We start from the raw sequence: 19,789 nt of genomic DNA, 5'->3' as shown, positions 1-19,789 counted from the left end.
AAAAACAAATCATTATATATCTTTTTATTTGAAAAGGAAGTCACTTTAAGTTCCCGTTTGGCATCTTGTATCTCAGAAAACTCAAACCTCAAACTTCTTGATGCATTCACCTTGAGCCTGACAGATGTGCACTAAGCTGATATGAATGTTTTATTTGTAATATTGTAGTAGTCATAATGTGACAACTAAGTCTGGTAATTTTTAATTGTCTGTAATAATTTAAAAATATATTAACCTATGATGCAGAAGGCGAGAGACGTTCAGTGTAACTGTCAGAAAGTGCTGTGTAAATATGCTGTAGTACACAGTTGTGCCACTAGCTGGAGCTGCTTACTTTTTTTTTTTTTTTTTTTTTTAAATTGAGAACATGATATAAACAAACAAATAAAGCAGCCTCTTACTTTTCAATGAGATTGGATGACAGGTGTGTTTGATGACCACCCATAAGGGCTGCATAAACTGTAAAACGAACGCACCTCCCTGCAGTCCAAAGAAGAAAACGGTGCTCATTTAAACGCAGGCTGAGTGCTGACTGTCAGACAGCAGGACTCTAAATAAACCTTTCCAGAGTGACAAGACAAAATTGATGAACTGTATCACTGACATTCTCCTGCTTTGACTATAAATGCATTTTAGCAGTGGCAGTAAATGGACTGATAAAGTTGGAGCGACAGTATTTGTGCAGCTGTTTCCAGCAGATGGAGTAACGTTAGCTACAGTGAGCACACACATCAACCCATCATGTAGATCAGGTATGCAGCCACTCAGACTTAAGTGTGTCTTGTGGTAATCTGTTTTAACATTTATACGATGGCATTAAAGGTTATTGACGGCTGCAGCGGTTTTGATTAAATGTTAATTAAAGGTGCAGTGTGTTGAATGTAATGGCATCTAGGAGTCCTCTCCCTCTGCTTCCAAGTGTGTAGGTGAACTTGTGGTAGCCATGAAAAATATGAAAGGTCCTCTCTAAAGCCAGTGTTTTGTCCGTTCTGGGCTACTGTATAAACACAGTGGGCTCCCTATGTGAATATAAAGGGCTTGTTTTAGGGTAACGAAAACACAACTTTCGTTCAGGTGATTATACACAAATTAAAAATACACTTATGAAGATCATATTTCATTTCTGCTAAGTCTGTTCCACTAGATGCCACCAAATTCTACACACTGCACCTTTAATTGTTAGATCTGGCCAACACAGTGCATTTGTTTGTTCTTGTTGAATAGATAGCAACAGACTAGAGTGGGAGCACTGTCATTTTAAATTAAGTCATTATTTTGTTAATTTATCATTCAAGTAACTTGGTGTTTACTTTATCTTTTAACTAATTACTAATGTAGCCTACTTTGATTTCATGTGGAAGATAGGTCATGTCATTGGCTAATGTGGTTTTATAATGAAAAAACGTCCAGCGTTTCATAAATTGTTAATAATCAACCGATAATTGATTGTTTACATGGCCGACTATCACTTGAAGAAACTGCTTAAAACTTACATCCCTACACAAGGCAAATCCACTGCGGGCTAAATACTGACTAGAGCATCAGACCACGTGGCACATCAGCAACACTGAGACTTGCAGTAGTCATACTTTCCGCATCAGAGGCAAAAATCATTTGAAATATAGCTCTTCTTGTTGGGCCACATTCCCATAGGCAGCAGAACTCCCCATAAAACAATGAAACCACTGATTTGGCTGAACATATTTGGTTGTCCCTACAAAAAAAAAAAAAAAGACATACATTTTTTCCCTTCCTCAATCCTTATGAACAAGGAAGTTAACTTTTTTGACCACTGGATACAGCTGCAGTTCAAACTCAAACTGCCTCCACATAAATTTCCAAAAGGTCCAACAAAAGCTACACAAATATGACAAACTGATTCACAACAATTAACCAGTGGCTAATGATGTTAATCTCTTTTTGCCTATAATAATTTTACAATGTCTAAACAACGTTGACCTACTTGAAGCATTGATATCTATGATGATTACAAAAAGGGATTAACAACCATCTGACTACATGAAAACAGTCTTTTTTAAAGAGCTGATAGGGAAACAGACACATACACAAAATATCTTCTTTTGTTTTTGTTTTTTTTAAAGACTCACTGTATCCATTATTTCTTTTCAGGTCAATCTGAACCATAAATAAGTTAACAATATAGCTTATCATAAATACATTTCAGTCTGTAAAATTCACATATAAATACCCCGTTCCATCTTGTAGAGACTTCCCAGAAAAGAGAAGTAGACCCACGATTTGCTGAAGCACGTTGCATTTCCTCTCTCCTTTGACAAAAAAATACAAAGCATCCATGATGTAAACACTACGACTTTCCCTTTAAAACCATGGACAAAGACAGGTAAGTGGAGCGGACAGAGTAAGCTGTAATTTTACGATGAGACTGAAGATGTCTCTCTATTGTCTGTCTGGACCTGGGGCAGTAGGACAGCCCTTTGCATTTTGGACATCGTTAACAATTTCTTCCTGGTCCAGTCCCTGATTGATACAGTCTGTGTGAAAGCAAGAGAAAAAGAAAGGGATAGGCTATTGCTAGTGATGACTGATTGATTGATATTGAGGTGACGGTTGCTGCTCCTGGTGCATGCTTGGTTTTGGAGACGTGCGGACGTCCATGCAATTGACTGAACCGGAGGCAGAGAGCTGCCAGGGGCAGAGAGAAAGGAGAGAGAGAGAGCTGTCTCCACACTGGTCCGAGCCATCTTCCAAAGTTCATGGCTCTCCCTTTTCCTCTCGCTGTCTCACTGTCCTTCTGAGAAGTGAAAGGCCGGAGGCGCTTGTTGGTGCACAGAGTCCATTCCCAGGGCCACGGGTGTGTTGGCAGGGGTGGTGAGAGGCGTGCTGTTAGAGGGCTGCGGGTTGGCGTCACCCTCTGGAAATGTCTTCTCCTGAGACTGGGAGGAGGAGGACGAGGAATGGGTACTCTCACTGGAACTGCTGCGGGTCTCTGTGCTGGTACTTGTCTTTTTCATCTTCCTTCTCTTGGCAAGTGGCGCCTTGTCCACTGTCTGCAAGCGGAAACCTTCCCGCTTACATTTGTTAAATGCCTGGAACGAAAAAACAAAAAGAAAGGAGGGGGGGAGGGCGGTGAGTGAGTTTTTAAGATTTCTCTGAATTATTAATTTCCCTCATCTTTTCTGAAGTTTTTAACAACCGCATACATTTAGTGCTGTCCAACCAAAATATCATACTTTTATTATAACAAAGGACAAAGAGGAGCAGCAAATAGTAAAACAATTGTTGCTGGTTCATGTTCTGTTGATCTCATAATTGATTCATTATTAAATCACCCCATAAAGCATTTGAAGTAATGTTCTCTCTTGCTATTTAAACCTTTGGGTCAATCAGTTTGAGCTGCAGAGGGACTTCTGTCCAGCCGGTAAGCAGCAGTGTGTGGGCAGGTTTAAAGAGCCAATTGTTAAATTAAGCCCTAAGCTAACAGCAGGGAGCCTAAAGGTTGAGAAATCCTGACCTACAATCTGACAATCGCGTGCCTCAGTTAAATTCTCACATTAAAGGTAGCTTTGACGTAAGTGTGGACGGAGACGGTGGAAGAGCCAAGAATGTCCGGGGTCATGAGTGGGTTGGAGGAAAGTTGGCTGTCATCCTGGAGCCATGCGTTGTAACGTAGGCCGCACATCTTGATCCTCTTGTTTGGGTCCACCGTCAGCAGCTCTAACGGGGACGAGACAGAGATAATTAACCTTAGTGCTCTTAATACCTGACTGAGCCACAAGTGAGACACAAAGAGGAAGTGGTTTCCTCTTCAGGTAGTGTAACCTCTGTGAGCTACTTTCAAGCACATAGTACAATATTACAACAACCACATCCTCTTTTTTTTGAACGTATTAAATTTAATACACTCCACTATAGTCTGTTAACTAAAACCTTAAAACTTTGAGAACAATACACAACAAAAATGTGCTCTAAACTGTAATATCAACATTCAATAACATCTAATCTCTCACCTTATGAAAAATTTAAACTACACTATCACAGTACTACTCACCTTGTATGAGGTCTTTGGCCTGCTGGGACACATTTCTCCAGGCCTCGCCTTCAAAAGAGAAATCTCCCTGTTTGATTTTCTTCATAATTTCCTCAGCACTGGTGTGGGTCAGGCTTTTCTCCTGACACTGAAAAGGCACCTGGCCAGACAGCATGGTGTACTGCAACCAAAGACAAAACAATCTGCTATCAGATAACAGGAACATACAGTTTCTGGGCTTAAAAATCTACATGTGATCTAAACATTTTGTATTATGTTGCCTGTGATGAAGCAGGGAAACCAAAGACCAGGAATTAGTGTCAAAACATATCTGCTGTTATAATAACAACATGCTTTATGAGAGCTCTTGACAGATCACGACTGTCCACATTTTTCCATTGTTTTGCTGCATGCTGTTGTTGACCGTGGCTGAACCAGCACTGAACAGAAGAGCGGTCTGTGCTCAGCTGAATGAGCAGCATACTCTCACCTTGGCCTGCTTATATCTGCCCGCAGAGTTCTCATTAAAATGACAGTAGTTGGGAACAGCCCTTTTGGCAGTGGAGGATCTGACATGCCCTGATCTCTCTCCCTCTCTCCCTCTCCCTTCCTCCCTTGTCTTGGTGCACTTTGCTTCCAGGGCATTGTGCACACAGTATGTCAGTAGCCATTTCATCAAAGCTCCATGAGGCACACTACTCTCATTTCCCCCCAGGGGGCGGCGGTGCAAAGCAGCACTCGCACAGAGAGGCCAGACTCTGTACGGATGACTGGCCAAGGAGAGAAATCTCTCTCAGAACTCTCCGCGCCCGCCGTGTGCCCTCTCCTTCTCCTCTCTACCTCTCCTTTTAATTTTCCTCCACCTATGTAGAAAAAGGTTGAATGGGGATGACATTTCCGCTGCCGGGAAGCAACATCTCATATTAACTAGCTCTGAGAACCTGACTGGTCGCTTTCCATTCTGTGGTGAGCATTAAAACTGTGTCAGCTCACCACAGGATGCTGAAGGTTGTAACACTGAACATGCGTACATACATGTCTGCATGTGTGTGCACAAACACCGCTACACACAGACTACACTGCAGCCAAAATCAGTTAAAATAACAGCTGATTGCTTAATCAGAATGGCTTGCAGCACATGTTTAATCCATAAAATTTGGCAGCACCAACAAATCAACACTGTATAGAGCTCATGATTAAAGATTAATTTGGTTTTTAGAAAGGATTCAGTTAACAGCATTATGAAAAACAACTTTTAAGAGGAAGTCGGTGCTGTGAATTTTGAAAAGATTGGTATAAATTATAAATTCATATAATCAGGTCACTTCCCTCAGGCATTGTGGAAAGTTAAAGTCTAATGTAGGCCTATACTTGTTAAGATTGTGCGTTCACAAATCAGGACGCTCCTGAATAGAGCTAATCAATGATCTGTTATTTAGTCCTATTCCTGACTGTCAGCAGCATAGATGTCATCAAAGTGAAAGTTGAATTTGGATGAAAGGTATGACTCTTTCTCAGTATCCTCTGAAACTTCTGACCAAACAATTTCACATCTTAAACAGCATAAAGTAAACATCATGTGCCTACTGGGGTCAAGGGTCAAAACAATTTGCCAAGACTGCTATATGAAAGTGTAAAGCCCTGGATTGTCCTGTTTTTTTTTAAGGTTAGAGACTGACTCAACCCAACAACTGACTGGCATAAGTTCATATGTATTTTTTATCAATTCTAATACACAAATACACTCCAGGATTTTTAAGTCCCTGCGTAATTGTGAAAAAGTGAAAACTAACTTTGCTTTCCCATAATCTATCTATCTATTAATCCATAACATCACAATAAAAATACTGGCAGAGTTCAAAGTAAAGCCTTAAATCTGCTTATCGTGCTTGGCCAGCAGTCCAAAAACTCTGTAATCCAATTTTAAAAAATCTATAAAAAAATGAAGCTAATATTTTATTTGATATATTAAAATGTACTTAAAAGCTGTACACAGCAAATCTGTAGCAGCAGTAATCAAATCACTGGTTTTGAAACTAAGATGTTTTTTTCTGTTATTATGTTTACAATGGGGTTTTTTTTTCAAATTGCTGTGATATAAAATATTTGTGAAGTGGAACTGAACAAGTGAAACAACGGTCTTCTGATATTTTCTCCTCAGAACAAGTTGAATAATGAATGATCATGAGTCCAACCACCTGCATTTTGTTTTAACCTGAGCTCGGCTCTGTCGTCCCACATCCACTCACCAGTATGACCCCCAGACTCCACAGGTCACAGGACTCATCGTAGCCATCATATTTGAGTATCTCTGGTGCTGCGTACTGCAGGGTGAAGCAGGGAGTCTTCAGGAGCTGATTGTCTGGTGGTTTGAGGCGAGCAAACCCAAAGTCTATGATTTTTATCTCGGAGTTCTCACTCTCGTCTGTGAAGAGCAGGTTCTACAAAGCAATTCAAGACATGGACAGCAATCATTTCTCTCTGCTCAGCAAAACTGGGACACTCAAGAGCTTACTAAATTGGACATCAAGGCTCGTCTGACCAGCTACTTTTAACCCAAGTTAGGGTCAAACAATTTTACTCTTGTTTTGTAGTAGATTGAGATACGACAGTAGATTGCAGTAGACTGCATACGACAATACAACAGATCATACAAACTTCAGAAAAACACAGTAATTCTGTTTGAAAAGCTTATGATCCAGTGTGTCTCTATTCATCAGAAAGGCACAAACTGTCTTCAGACAGAAAAAGATTTCTACTTGCAGCTGTCCTGGGTGAGTGTATGTTCAATACCTCCGGTTTAAGATCCCTGTGCACCACTCCCACGTCGTGCATGTGGCTGACAGCGGACACCAGTTTGCGCATGATGCGGCTGGCCTCTGTTTCGCTGAAATGTTGCTTCCTGCGGATTCTCTCTAGCAGCTCCCCTCCACCGAGCAGCTCCAGAACCAGGTATGTGTGGAGCTACGGCAAGCACATGTAGTTTATTTACATTTCAACATTTTCAACCTTTATTCTTTGACAGCTGTTAAAATAGTACAGTTATAAAAACAGTTGTCTTGTGGAGTGGATTCTATCAATCCTATAAGTATTGCTACACTTTTTATTTTCTGATGAACCATCCTGCTTTCACAGCTTGAACTGCTGAGAACTGAAAAAAGCTGAACGTTGAAATGGTGGACGAGAATATTTCTGCTGAATAATGAATATAGCCAAAAACAGTCCATCCTTAATCCCTTGACGATGAGATCAAACCATAATGGTGTTGAGTAAAAGTGAAAGAGGCCAAAAAAAGTGGGGAATGGAATAATGTGTCTGGGCAGTGGGGTAGAGTTTCTCATTAGCGCTCGGTCTGGGGAACAAAGGCAGGACTCGGTTGAGGAGAGGCGAGGCAGCGCTGCTTTGATCCGGGTCACAGACCTCTGAGGTACAGTAATGACCCCACTGAGCTCATCAGGACTAAAGTGGTGCTCCTGGGCTTGAAGGAGCGGGGCTAATGAACCTGTACACTGTCAGGCGCACAGCCGAGGTAAGCTACATTTGGAACACATGCACACTTAGTTTGGCTTATGTGTGCAGCATAATTAGCAACTCAAGTGAATCTAGGTTGGTTCTATTCAGTAGTGCAAAATGGGTGTTTGTACAGCTGCGGTTTAAAAATATGTTCCGGCGTAAAAAATATCGAGCACATGAAGAGATGTTTATGGGACAATACACGAAGAGATAGAGACAGACCTCGAGGGCTTCCAGCATCCCCATTAATCTGGCTTGTTCCAGTTTCAGGACTTAATAAGGCTGCCGTCCCCACAGGCTCCACAGAGAGCCATGCAAAACAGAATTTATGGAGGCAAATATAACCAGCGCGATAAACCTTACCTGGTCATGGTAGATTTCATGTAACTTGACAATGTTAGGGTGGCCGTCGCAGAGCTTCAGGGCTGCTATTTCCCGCTGAGTCTGAGCCTCCATCCTGCAGCAAACACAAGCAGGAAGCCAGATAACTGTCACAAAATACAACATACATACACACATACACAGCAGAGTCAGAAAATGAATGATGCAGAGGGTAGTGTTTACATCCTTTGCCATGTTTTTAATCTGCATTTTTGGTCTTGACCTGGATATTTGATTAAATTATGCACAAGTGCCTTTGCATCACATGTTAGTAAATAAACCGTCAGCATAATGGACCTGGAAGACTCGTTTGAAGCAAACCAGGCCTGCGCAAAATGAAATGTTTTACATTGCATCTCCAACCAGTCACACCAGCCCTGCCACAGATGGATCACTTTTCAAATTCTCTAGGTTTTTTTTTATTTCACAGGGATTTTTTCAGTTTTTTAACCAGCAGTTTTGATCTACAATCCAGCTGATTTTTGCCCTTGAAACACTCCAATTCCAGTTAATGCAGAGTGGGAAAATGTAAAACCACTGTAAGCAAAGCGTGATTTACTTCTCAAACGTATATAGTGGGATCTAAGTGTTTTAAGACTGAATGTTTGTGTCAGGAGGACTGCCCCAGTGCGGCTCACTCTTATTAGAGCCATAATGTTTAGTGTAGGAGTGTCTGTTTCTGCCTAGTGTCGCCAGCCTTTAAACATCCTGCAGTCAACACATGTGATCACAGCTTAATTTGTAGCAGTTGCCTGTAAATCAACCAGGTTTGTGGGCAGAGATTTATTTACGTCTATGTATTCTGAACAACATCTGGCAACCTAAAACAGAGTATTAGGGAAAATATAATGTTTGAAATTATGACATTTTGCATTCTTCAGTTTAACACATTTTAAATTTCACTCCCTTTTTTTTGTTTTGTTTTGTTAAAGATGTTATCAAAGTTGTTGCCTGACAACGGCTACAATATTTGCCAGCAAGAGGAAGAGGGTGGCTCACAAACACATTTATCCACTGAAATTATAAACATGACATCAAGCCAAAAGCATCTAGCTGGACAAACCCCGGCTGTGAGCTCGTACCTCTTGCTGACAATCTTGACTGCGTATTTCTGTCCAGTCTTCTTGTGTGTGCATCGTCTGCAGATGGAGAAGCTGCCCTCCCCCAGAACGCTGTCCTTCAGGTCCATCTCATAAGTCATATAGAAAGGTGAGTCCTGGAGGAGAGAACAGTGAACAAACATCACCAAAGAGTCCAATAATAGAAATCTAAACTGATCTCAATTACATAATTACCTCAATGTTGTTATGTCTTTAATTAAATGAACATTAAAAGGTTGGCAAGTGATTTTTTCTTTCTTTTGTGTAACATATATATTACACAAAGTCATGAAACCAGTCTCGTGTAATGTCAAAAGTCATTTGAGTACAAAAAGATAAACATGGAAGTGGTGTCACACAAGATACCTAGTTTTACAGATCTGAAATCATTACATGGCAAACCAGCTTCCTGTTGGCAGGAAATGGCATAACGACAAAGAGCTGAGCTGAGCACATTTGGAGCACACAGCTACCTGACTGGCAAAAACTTCCTTTCTTATCAAGCGTGTGACTGATTCAGTTTAAAAATCCAAGACTTTGTTGATTAACCCGACATTGGTCAAAGCATTGTTAAAACACTTCTGTGTGCTAGACTTATATAAATAAAAGCATGAACATATATAACAAATCCCCACTGGGCTGCAACTTATGATTATTTTCATCATCAAATAATCTATTGATTATTTTCTTGATTAACCAATCACTGTTTCCCCAGCTGAGCTCACAGGGACAAATCTTTTCTTTTGTTCCGACCAACAATCCACAAACCAAAGATATTTAGTTAACTGTCACACAAGACCGAATAAACCAGAAAATATTCACATTTGAGAAGCTTCAGCTTTTTTCTTAATAAATGACTTCACACGATTAATTGATTAAAATAGTTGGTGATTAATTCAATATTTCAGAACTAATGAATTAATTGACTAATCGTAGCAACTCAGACAGCTCAATTTAATATCACTCAATTAAACATGATTTTTTCAAAATTTCAATACCAGCAGGTACCCAGGATGTTATTGAGAAAACTCAAAACTCAAATGCAGTAAAAGCAATGCTTTCATCCTTCTGAAAAAGCATTATGTTGCACAGATAGATAAGTGCTTGCATGATAAACATCATTAAATAAACAGGCTCATCCCAACTGGACCTGAGTGCAGTAACACAAGTGCAGTAGGAAAAAAAAAAAAGTTTGTGTGGAATAGAGAGGAAGTACAAAAAAAATTGCATCTGTCTGAGACAGCAGCCATTAGCTTAAGTGTGTTTGTACAGGGGGATCCAAGTCCATTCATCTTACCTTCATCATGGCGCTGCGGGCCACTGCAGCAGAGCCCGGCCTCTCAGAGCCGCCACACAGCTGGACAGGGTCGTCCATCACCACATTCCTCTTGAACAGGATGGAGGGGGCCATGAAAGAGTAGCCCTGCACAAAAAAAACAAAACACATGAACTTTAAGTGTTTACATTTCACCATGACATAAAGTGTAGCTGGGCTATATGGACAGAGGGAGAGGAAACTTCCACTGCTGCAGTTTAAAGCCTCAAAAACATCATACTGATGACATTTTACTGTATAGATATTTATGGGCACATTATGTATTTTACACACATATAGATTTAAATACAGTTGTATATTTCTTTTAAAAACTATTACATTTTTAAATTCAAATATTTCTATATCAAATAAGCCTGCCAGCCCTACAGTAATTCCAAATCTGGTAATTTTGTGGCTGACAGAAGCTGTCCAGCTGTTCCTATTGTTCAACCTGTCATTGTGAAGCGCTGCCTGCTTAATTCCAGCTGTGGGGACCCCAGAGCTCGAAGTTGGCATTAATCTTTCTATCCCTTTTACATCGATACACACACAGCTGTGTGGTATGTAGTGACAGCCATGGATGGACGGAAGGATGGATGTTGAATGAATGAGATGCCCTAAATTGCCGGGCTTGAATATTTGATTGCTCTGCTGTGAAATTACATCTTGGCGCTCTTAATGCAATTTTAATTTTGTTTTGTGAGGCACCGTGGGGGAGCAAGTGCACGGTATCAAATTGGGATTGCTGTCGTTATCTCAGAGATTGCTAGGCTTGCAAATTATAAAGACCACAAAATTTCAGGCTATGTGAATGGCAGCTGAGAGCGAAAAAAGCCAAGATGAAGTTGGCAATCAAAGACTGAAGGCGTAACCGAGACAGACGTGGTGATGCTCTCAAAGTGTAACCTTTTATTCCATGAGAGAAGCCAGTTAATGGATCTATTGATCTACCGAGCTCAAGGATCCAGAAGGCAATCAGAGTTGAAATTTCATGCAATACATCAGACAGCATCAGCTGGCACAGAGTTGTGGGCCATATTATGGTTCAAAGCTACATCAAAAATAGTCATTCACATCTGTTACTTCAATAAGAGCTGCATATGGCAGCAATTACTCCAATAAAAGACCCTTTAGTCAATTTGAATACCAATGCATACAGACAGACTCATGTTGACTTACAGCAACCTTTTGAGGACATTCAAAACTTCACTTGATTACTTCAATTGCTGTGGAGTATGTCAAATATAGTCACAGACAAAAAGTGGGAGATGTATAATGTGATTTTTCACCCATGTCAACATTTAACACAGTCTGCGACCAAAGCTCAGACAAACATAGGAACAAACGAATGCAAATACCGATGATATCCTCTGCAATGACCTGCAAGGAGCACTAAAGGAATATTCCTGTCTGTTAACAAAAAAAAAAAAGTCTGGTTGTCTAATATCTCTTCCCTCCCACCTGGAAGATGCGGTCACAGTTCTGAGGCAGAGCTGCAGGGGAGTAGGTGGGGTCCATCTCTGTGAACTCATCTGCGAAGTTGCTGACGTCCAGCTCATCCCGAATCACGGGCTTGAACGGAGCGGGCACCTTCTTAGCTGCCAAGTCTTCCCAGTTAATTTTCTAATGGGAGTTTAAAAAAAAGAAAAAAAAGAAAAAGAAAAACACTGAGGTCCATCCCAATCTTTACTAAAAAGGATTACACAAATACCCTATTTTCCTAAATGTTGCACACTCAAAGCGGCCCCATTATGTATATTAACATCCCACCCTGCCATTAAGTTTTTTCCCCCTAAATATTATGGAATATATAAGACAAGCAATGAAATCCACCTGGTAAAACGGGTGTTTCTTTACATTCTCTGCTCCATTAGGACCTGACCCTAATCTCTTCTTTGGATCTTTGATGAGGAGTCGCTGGATGAGGTCTTTGGCCAGTGGTCCCATATCTTTGGGGAAGGGAGGATCCCTTTTTGAAATCCTCCTGTGAGGTACGAGACAGATATGGTCAGTGTTGTAGAGAGATTATAACTGAAGGAGAGCTGAAAAATGTGGCAGCTGATCAGGGCGAATCCATACTTGGCAATGTCTGTGTGTGAGTTCTCATCTCCGTCAACAGTGAAGGGTGATCCGCCTGTCAGAAGCTCGTACATCAACACGCCGAGGCTCCACCAGTCCACCGCCTGGAATGCATGAAAGCACCCACCCGTGAGTTTTTGGCTTAGCGGACTAAAAAGAACAATCTCACTGGAGAGCGCACACATTCGGGAGTACAGAGAGGAGGATTCTGGGTCGCTTGAGTTTGATCAAACTACAGATTACCTTGTCATGTCCAGACTCTCCTCCTTCCACAATTTCTGGAGCCATATATTCAATGGTGCCACAGACAGAAAAGGCCCTTTCCATCTGTAAAAAAAAACCACACACACATCAACACACATTTTAGAGGGCAAATATAACAAAAAATACAGAGGGATCTTAGGCTTTGCATTCCAAGACTACTATGTATTATAAAATGCCTGCTCATAGTCAGAACTAGGACAGATCGGAACAAAATTAAACCCCATAAAAGATTAAAGTTCAGGAAAAAAAGATCTTAGTCTTATTTATCAGGAGTTTAAGAATAAATAAATAAAAAACTCAGCTAATCTTCTTTGTCAGGATTGAGCGGGGGTGGGTGGTTTGATCAGATGTGATTGACAGTAGCCTGGCAACGTACGCAGAAATAAAAACAAAAAAAAAAACTCACAGCTGTCATCAGATTTAGATAAAAATGTTACTAAACTCTGATTGGTGCATTGAAATACATTACATCATCTTTTTCCAAGTGAGCATGCCAGCTTCAAACCAGAGATGAAAACGCAAATACAGATTTCTCTCATGTGAAAATTGTTATAACTTAGATCCCCACTACTCAAGGTTAAAAGCTGACTGAGAAACAAAAACACAACTAATTCTATTGTTCTAAATCTATTATGGAAACACACTCATAAGTGAATATAGCTTATAATTTTGAAGTTGAGCTCCCTTCAACTTTTACAGTCCTGAGTATAAGGACTGAGGTGATTAAACATGTTGAGACATACCTGATCAAATTCTTTACTAAGACCAAAATCTGTGAGAACAATATGTCCGCTTGAATCAAGTAAAATATTCTCAAGCTTCAGATCCCGGTAGACGATCCCAAGCTGTAACAGAGGGAAAAAAAAGAAAAAAAGCGGGTCATTATCGTTATAAATCAATATATAACTTATGTTGTTGCAGCTTGTGTTGAATGTGAGCCTCACCTTGTGCAGATGCTCCAGTGCCAACACAATCTCTCCACTGTACAGGGCTACTTCTTGCTCCTTAAAACGCACCCTTTGCACCAGGTGTGTGAAGAGCTCCCCGCCATTTACATAATCTACGATGGATGACATCATGTAAAAAATAATGCAAAAGAAGGGCAAATACTTCTGTTTATATGGATTCATTCAGCAGATGACAATACGTTTCATTCACTGGGTTAAAGGGTAATTATTAACTTTTTCTTTTGGTTATATAAACATAACACAGAAGCTGGCACCATATAAAATACACCCACCGAGAATGAGGTGCAGCTTGGTGTCCGTCTGAAAGGCATAGTGAAGTGTGACGAGAAATGGAGACTGGCGGATGTGCTCCAGGACTTGGCGCTCCGTCCGCGTGTGTTCAGCAGTCTTTGCCTTTTGTACAATGGTGGCCTTCTTCAAAACCTTCATGGCGTACAGCTTCCCCGCATCATGGCCGCTCACTTTCCTCACCAGGAACACCTTGCCGTATGCTGGTGAATAAAATAAACAACGACAGAGAGAAGACGGGGTTCAGAGCAAAGCCTTAAACAGAGCATGACATGCTTATCATTTCAAAAACATAGATATCATATGCCACAGTTGCATCACCTGAATGTCATGTTGTGTTTAATAGAGACTAGTTTAACAATTTTACTCACCTCCTGTGCCCAGCACCTTTAATAGCTCAAAATTTTCAATTCCCACCCTCTCTACGTGGCCCGTCAGGTTGGCTGAAATCAGAACAGAAATAAAATGTTTAAAAAAAACTCAGTTATATAACACGACAAATGTACAGTAGTTTGAATTAGAACAGGGTAATATATCAGTATTGTATCGGTATCATGATGAGACTAGATATTGTCTTAGATTTTAGATATCGAAAGATCGTGATATGGCATAAGTACTGTCTTTTCCTGGTTTTAAAAGGTGGCGTTACAGTAAAGTGATTTAATTTTCAGAGTTTACCCAACTGCTCTAGCTGCTCTATTACTTGTCTTTCCCCACTTAGTCATTATATCCACATTACTGATGACTATTTCTCAAAAACTTCATTGTGTAAATATTTAGTGGAAGCATCTACAGTCATCACAACAATAATGTTGCAATATTGACATCAAGTTATTTGGTCAATGATATCATGATATTTGACCCAGCCCTAACCTAAAATGAAAAACACATTTTCCCATTTTTAATCCTGTGTCGCTGCGTTAATTGTTCATTCATCTCTTGTATTTTTTACATCAAAAACCCTGTCTTTTCACTTCCTGTTTAAACTGTTTTATGACTCATCTTGCACACAGGAACGTTAAGAAGTTCATCACACCAGTCATATAAAACCACACTTTATCGTTTGTGGGTTTAGTAGCTAACAGATATATGTAGAGAGAAAGGAAGAGATGTGTGTTTCAGGCAAAAACAGTTTTCATTTCGAGAACAATGCAGCCGAGGTCTAACTCACTCTTACTGATCTATAACAGGTGAGGAGATCTATGTGGAGCCAACAAGTCCTCTGTAACTCCATTTTCACCTGCAGCTCTGTATCACACTAAACTTGAAGCCACAACCATTTATTAGCTGTCCAATCAAATGTGAGGAATGTGATTTAAGTCCCTCTTCTAACCATACCCTCCTCAAATGTTCTGTTTCACATTGAAATACGTCACAGTACAGAAGCTAAAGGTGCTCTAACTTCCTTTTTTCTAAAATAAATACACAGGAATTACAAACATCATGTGTTTTTTGCCAAAAGTGCACAAAATGACACAATATTAATGAGCAGCTAGAGCAGAGAGAACAAAATCATGCTCCACATTGGGTATCTTTTTCACTGATTGACCACTGGAAGCTTATCTGGAGCACAGGAAAATGTATGTTTATGTTTATTACACTGACAGCTGCACGCGCTTGTTTGCAGTTGCGTTATAAATCTCCTGCCTACTATGACTGGTGCCACGTTGAGCAACTCATTAGAGGATAAACATGACCTAAAAAAAACATTAACTAGTAAAATACTGAGACACTAGTTAAAAGATCAGAGAGGGTTACGAGGCGAGGATGCAGACTCAAGCTGAAATGTGAGAGGTCTCTTAATTAGTTAATCAATTAATCATTCAGGGAATTTTTCAAACAAAAATGTGTCCTACATTCCCCACTTACACTTTCTTTGCTTTTCTCTAAACCTATTTGCCTCACCTTGTTACTCTGCAAACTATTTCCCCAAGGATTGTTGTAGAAAACAATAATCAAAGTCTTTAAATCTTACTATTTTAACACTTCCCTTCATTATAGCCTGAAAGATATCAGAAAATAACAGTGCGATGAGAAGACGCTGTGATTAAAAAAGCTGACCTTAAAACCAGTACAGACACTCATTCTCTGTGTCTGATCAATACTGCTGACATGGACAAATTGTAAATAGATTAAAAAATGACGGTGTGTTTTGGTTGTTGCCTAAAACTATGGCGCTTGCAGGCCACCAAAAAGAAAAAGGCATCACGTTAGAGTCCTCTGTACTTTACATTTTGTTGTTCAAGTTCAAGGTTCGTTTATTGTCATTCAAAAACATGCTTTCACATGAACAGAACTAAATTTGCACTCAGGTCCCAGCAGTATAATAAAGTGACAGTGATAAAATAAAAACAACAATAATAATGATAATAAATAATCAATTAAATCAATAATAAAATCAAATGTAAATGCAGCCTGCATTATAACATAGAAGAAAGAAAGAAACTCTCCACTGTGTTGTTTTAAAGACAATAAGTTGCAATTAAGTTAAACTCTGCAAAGCTAAAAAAGGTTGAGAAGTGATAGCTCTGAACTGGAGGTCTGCAGGTAGACCAGTTAGGAAAGTTTGGGCTAGTTTCGGTGGTGAAAGTGAATGTACAGCACAGTATGACCTGACATCTTGCAAGAGGGGGGAGTGTTTAATTTTAAAACACACAGCAGAGAGAGAGCACACATCACCAGTTAAACTGCCTTCACGCAAACAAAGACGCAATCTGAATCAAATATGCAACGGCGTGAGATGATCCTCCATTGCAATTGAAAGCTGACTTGCCACATTAACAAAGCAAAAAGGGTAACTATCTCCCATCAAAGATCTTCAGCGAGTTTAGCACACTGTCAGTGACTCCTCGTGTCTTTCTAAATCACAATCTCCCCCTGCGCAGCTGACTGAGCATACAGCACGCTCTCAGACGTGCGTGTCCATTGTAGTGAACACATTCCTTCTGTCTCACACGCTGAGATAAATAAAAAAAATGGGCTACTGAGCAATTACAAGCGGCTGATTTCATCTTTTCCACTGCCCCTCTCTCTCTCTCTCTCTCGTTACACATGAGAAGAAACACTGCAACTACTATTAGGCAATATATGAGCGTGCTGCTTGCTTGCTGTATCATTTCAAAACAACAGTGCTGTCCTGTCCTGTCCTTCAGATTGAGGTCAGAGGTTCGGATTGCATAACGCCCCTTGTCAAGCTTCACCCTGCCAAGGCCAAGTTTGATTTTGGCGTTTTATTAATAGACCGAGAGAAGCGTCCAATCAGATGGTGCCTTACTGCCCCACAAGAGGAAGCTCTTCAGTCTTCAGGAGGGAAATGCCAAAGTTCCTCAAAATAAAATGCTTTCCTAGAATTGTTCATGTTGGTTGGTTACCTGAGAGATCAAAATGAAAAAGTGAATTTAAACAAACAAAAACCTGTTGTCCATTAAAACAAGGTTTTAATAGGTTAGGGTTAGGTTTTTGTTTTTTTAAATCATGTAAAGCATCGACAGCTGTGACTGAGATCACTCAGTGTGGGGAAATTATGGCCCCAGTAACACATTTTAAATTTTTTTTTCCAATTGCACAGTGATTACTTATTTTGGGGCTAAATGTCTTGGTAAGATGAACCAGGCTTAGTAGTAGACACGTCATTTCCTTTATCCTTTTTCCTCCCTTTATTCTCAGCACGGGGTCAAGTGCTTACAGCAGGTGTCCAAAGCAGGGTTAAGTTAACTCAGCTGTTAAAAAGCTGCTAGAAATTCAATACATAAAAAATCCAAGCGCCAGTGACAACTAGACAGACTGCATATTTAAGGCAGGGAAGAAAAAGGGGGGTGCAGCATAGTCATGTTGCAGCCTGAACAGCACTGTGTCATTATAATAAAACCAGTTGCAGCTTCATTCAGCTGCTGTCATTCTGCATTGAATCAAACAAGCATTACCACTCTATTCAAATCAAAAACCCTCATCCATCAAGTCTCAATTATAATAAATATTTGGGTATGGTGACATTAACTGTAACTTTAACTCCTGTTGATTCTCGTAGGAGTCATGTTTTAACCCTTAAAACAGGCAGGAGTGGAAGTAAGCAAGCAAGTAAGCAACTAAAACATCACCATAAATATTTATTTTAAAGATCGTTTGTATATTTTGGATTTGTATTAGTTGTATCTCCTTCAAGATACGTTGTGCCTATTAAAAAGGTATAAAAATGGTCATAGTGGTAAACAATTACATGCTTTATCTGCGAAGAGAAGTGATAAATTCTTGCTTTCGCTGGACATTAATATCACACATACCAGTTTTAGTTTTATTATTTCTATCAAAGTATAGGCCTACCACAAGCTTCAACTCTACCAATTCAAGGCACATAAAATTGGACAACCACATTAACCTATCATGCTCCTTTCAGGGTGTTAAAGAGTGTATCTCCTGTTGCATATTGCCTATTTTAAGGGTTAAGACGCTGCTGGTGCATGTCAACACTAGTTTTGCACTATTATTCAAGTTAAATTAGTCAAACAGCAACAAAAGCCATCAGGATTCAACACATCTGTCACAGGTTAGTTGAAGAAGAGATGCAGGTGTTGAATAATGTTGTGCTTGAAATGCATCTTTTTTTTGTCCATTATAACAAGATCTGAGTGCACTGTAGAGGTGCAGGCTAGGGTTTTAGCTTTAGTGACTTGACAGCACTGCAGCTCTGTCTGCTCTTCCTTGGCTTAGCAGAAGTTAGCTGTGTGGCTGCTAGTAAATCCACGCAAATAACAGGAAATCCAGCTCATTTAAGTAATCCACGTTAAGTGAAAGCGTTGACAAGTGGCGTGAACTTGCTGGAAAAAACTCTTTACCTACAGGGTCTAATTTAACCTAGTTACACCAAAACAACGCTAGCTTAGGCTAATGTTATTACCTCCAGGTTTGACCACGGTTATTAAGAAAGCCTTTCGCTAACCTGAGTGAAATGGTTATGTAACATGAGTATGCGTGAGATAGCAGTAAGGTTTCAAGTAAAGCATGAGGGATAGTCAGCTAAGCGTTATCGTTAGCCTTCCTCTGCCATTTTTGGACTGGGAGTAACATTAATGCGCTCACCTCAAAACGCCCATTGACACTGACAGCTCCGTCCAAGCTAACCAGCTAACATCTCTCCCCCTCTCTCCTAACACGTGTCTCCCCAAAAAAAGGAGATACATTTACAAATAAAAACAGGACTGTCTCAAGAGTTTAGGTGCAAACTTACCATTTTTCAGCTCGTGTTTCACAGTAAACAGGTCACCTTCTCTGGAAGATCCCTCCATCGGGGATGGCATCGTAATTTTTCGTGCTCCAAATTATGTTCTTCAAATATAATGCTTTTTAGACAAGGTTACGCTCACCTCCCGAGTTGATATTCTAACAACGACATGCAAAATAAACTAAATATACCTTAAGATAATAAAACGCCTGTAAAGTAGGCGCCAAACTTGCTTAATATTTAGGCTGAATGTTGTTACAGCAGCACAGAGCAAACACTTGCTTCTTCCAGCACAACACCACTACCACTACCTTCGCAACCAGGCAGTCCCTCTCCATTGATTGGTGTTGCTATGTGGAACTCCGGCCTCTGATTGGATGTCTTCGTGGTAAGCGACACATAAGTCCCGCCTCCCCTCAAAAGGCTGGTGCTCCCTTCAAATGACTGCCATGTCAAAGGTCAGAAGAGTAAAAAATAATTATTATTATAGGCCTAGTTTATTGATTGTTCAGAAAAAAAAAGATATTTACAAGTTCAGAATAGAAAAGTGAATAAATTTGTTGAGTTTTGATTTATTAGTAATTCAGGTATATTATCACTCAATAATTGAATCAGAAATGTGCTAAATCAATGCAAATAACAACAATAATAAAA

General features: G+C 40.0%; 1 protein-coding gene across 2 annotated transcripts; it reads right to left on the bottom strand.

The window, feature by feature from the left end:
- Positions 1 to 206: 206 nt before the first annotated feature.
- On the bottom strand, positions 207 to 19,398 carry rps6ka5 (ribosomal protein S6 kinase, polypeptide 5). 2 transcript variants are annotated; one of them, XM_053335590.1, is made up of 17 exons: positions 19,142 to 19,398; positions 14,289 to 14,360; positions 13,902 to 14,120; positions 13,606 to 13,721; positions 13,405 to 13,506; positions 12,641 to 12,724; positions 12,398 to 12,501; positions 12,152 to 12,302; positions 11,780 to 11,941; positions 10,301 to 10,426; positions 8,986 to 9,119; positions 7,886 to 7,979; positions 6,803 to 6,973; positions 6,259 to 6,450; positions 4,031 to 4,190; positions 3,533 to 3,696; positions 207 to 3,068 (listed from the first exon to the last, which is right to left on the bottom strand). In XM_053335590.1, the coding sequence occupies exons 1-17, from the start codon at positions 19,209 to 19,211 to the stop codon at positions 2,763 to 2,765; spliced, it is 2,427 nt and encodes an 808-aa protein (XP_053191565.1). In that variant the 5' UTR covers positions 19,212 to 19,398; the 3' UTR covers positions 207 to 2,762. The 2 variants fall into 2 exon arrangements, with proteins under 2 accessions (XP_053191565.1, XP_053191566.1); XM_053335591.1 differs by lacking the exons at positions 11,780 to 11,941; positions 12,152 to 12,302; positions 12,398 to 12,501.
- Between the last annotated feature and the right edge of the window lie 391 nt (positions 19,399 to 19,789).

The sequence above is a fragment of the Scomber japonicus genome, chromosome 16 (assembly GCF_027409825.1).
Source record: "Scomber japonicus isolate fScoJap1 chromosome 16, fScoJap1.pri, whole genome shotgun sequence".
Lineage (NCBI taxonomy): Eukaryota > Metazoa > Chordata > Actinopteri > Scombriformes > Scombridae > Scomber > Scomber japonicus.
Note: the sequence above shows the minus strand (reverse complement) of the source record. Positions and strands in the feature narration are given on the sequence as shown.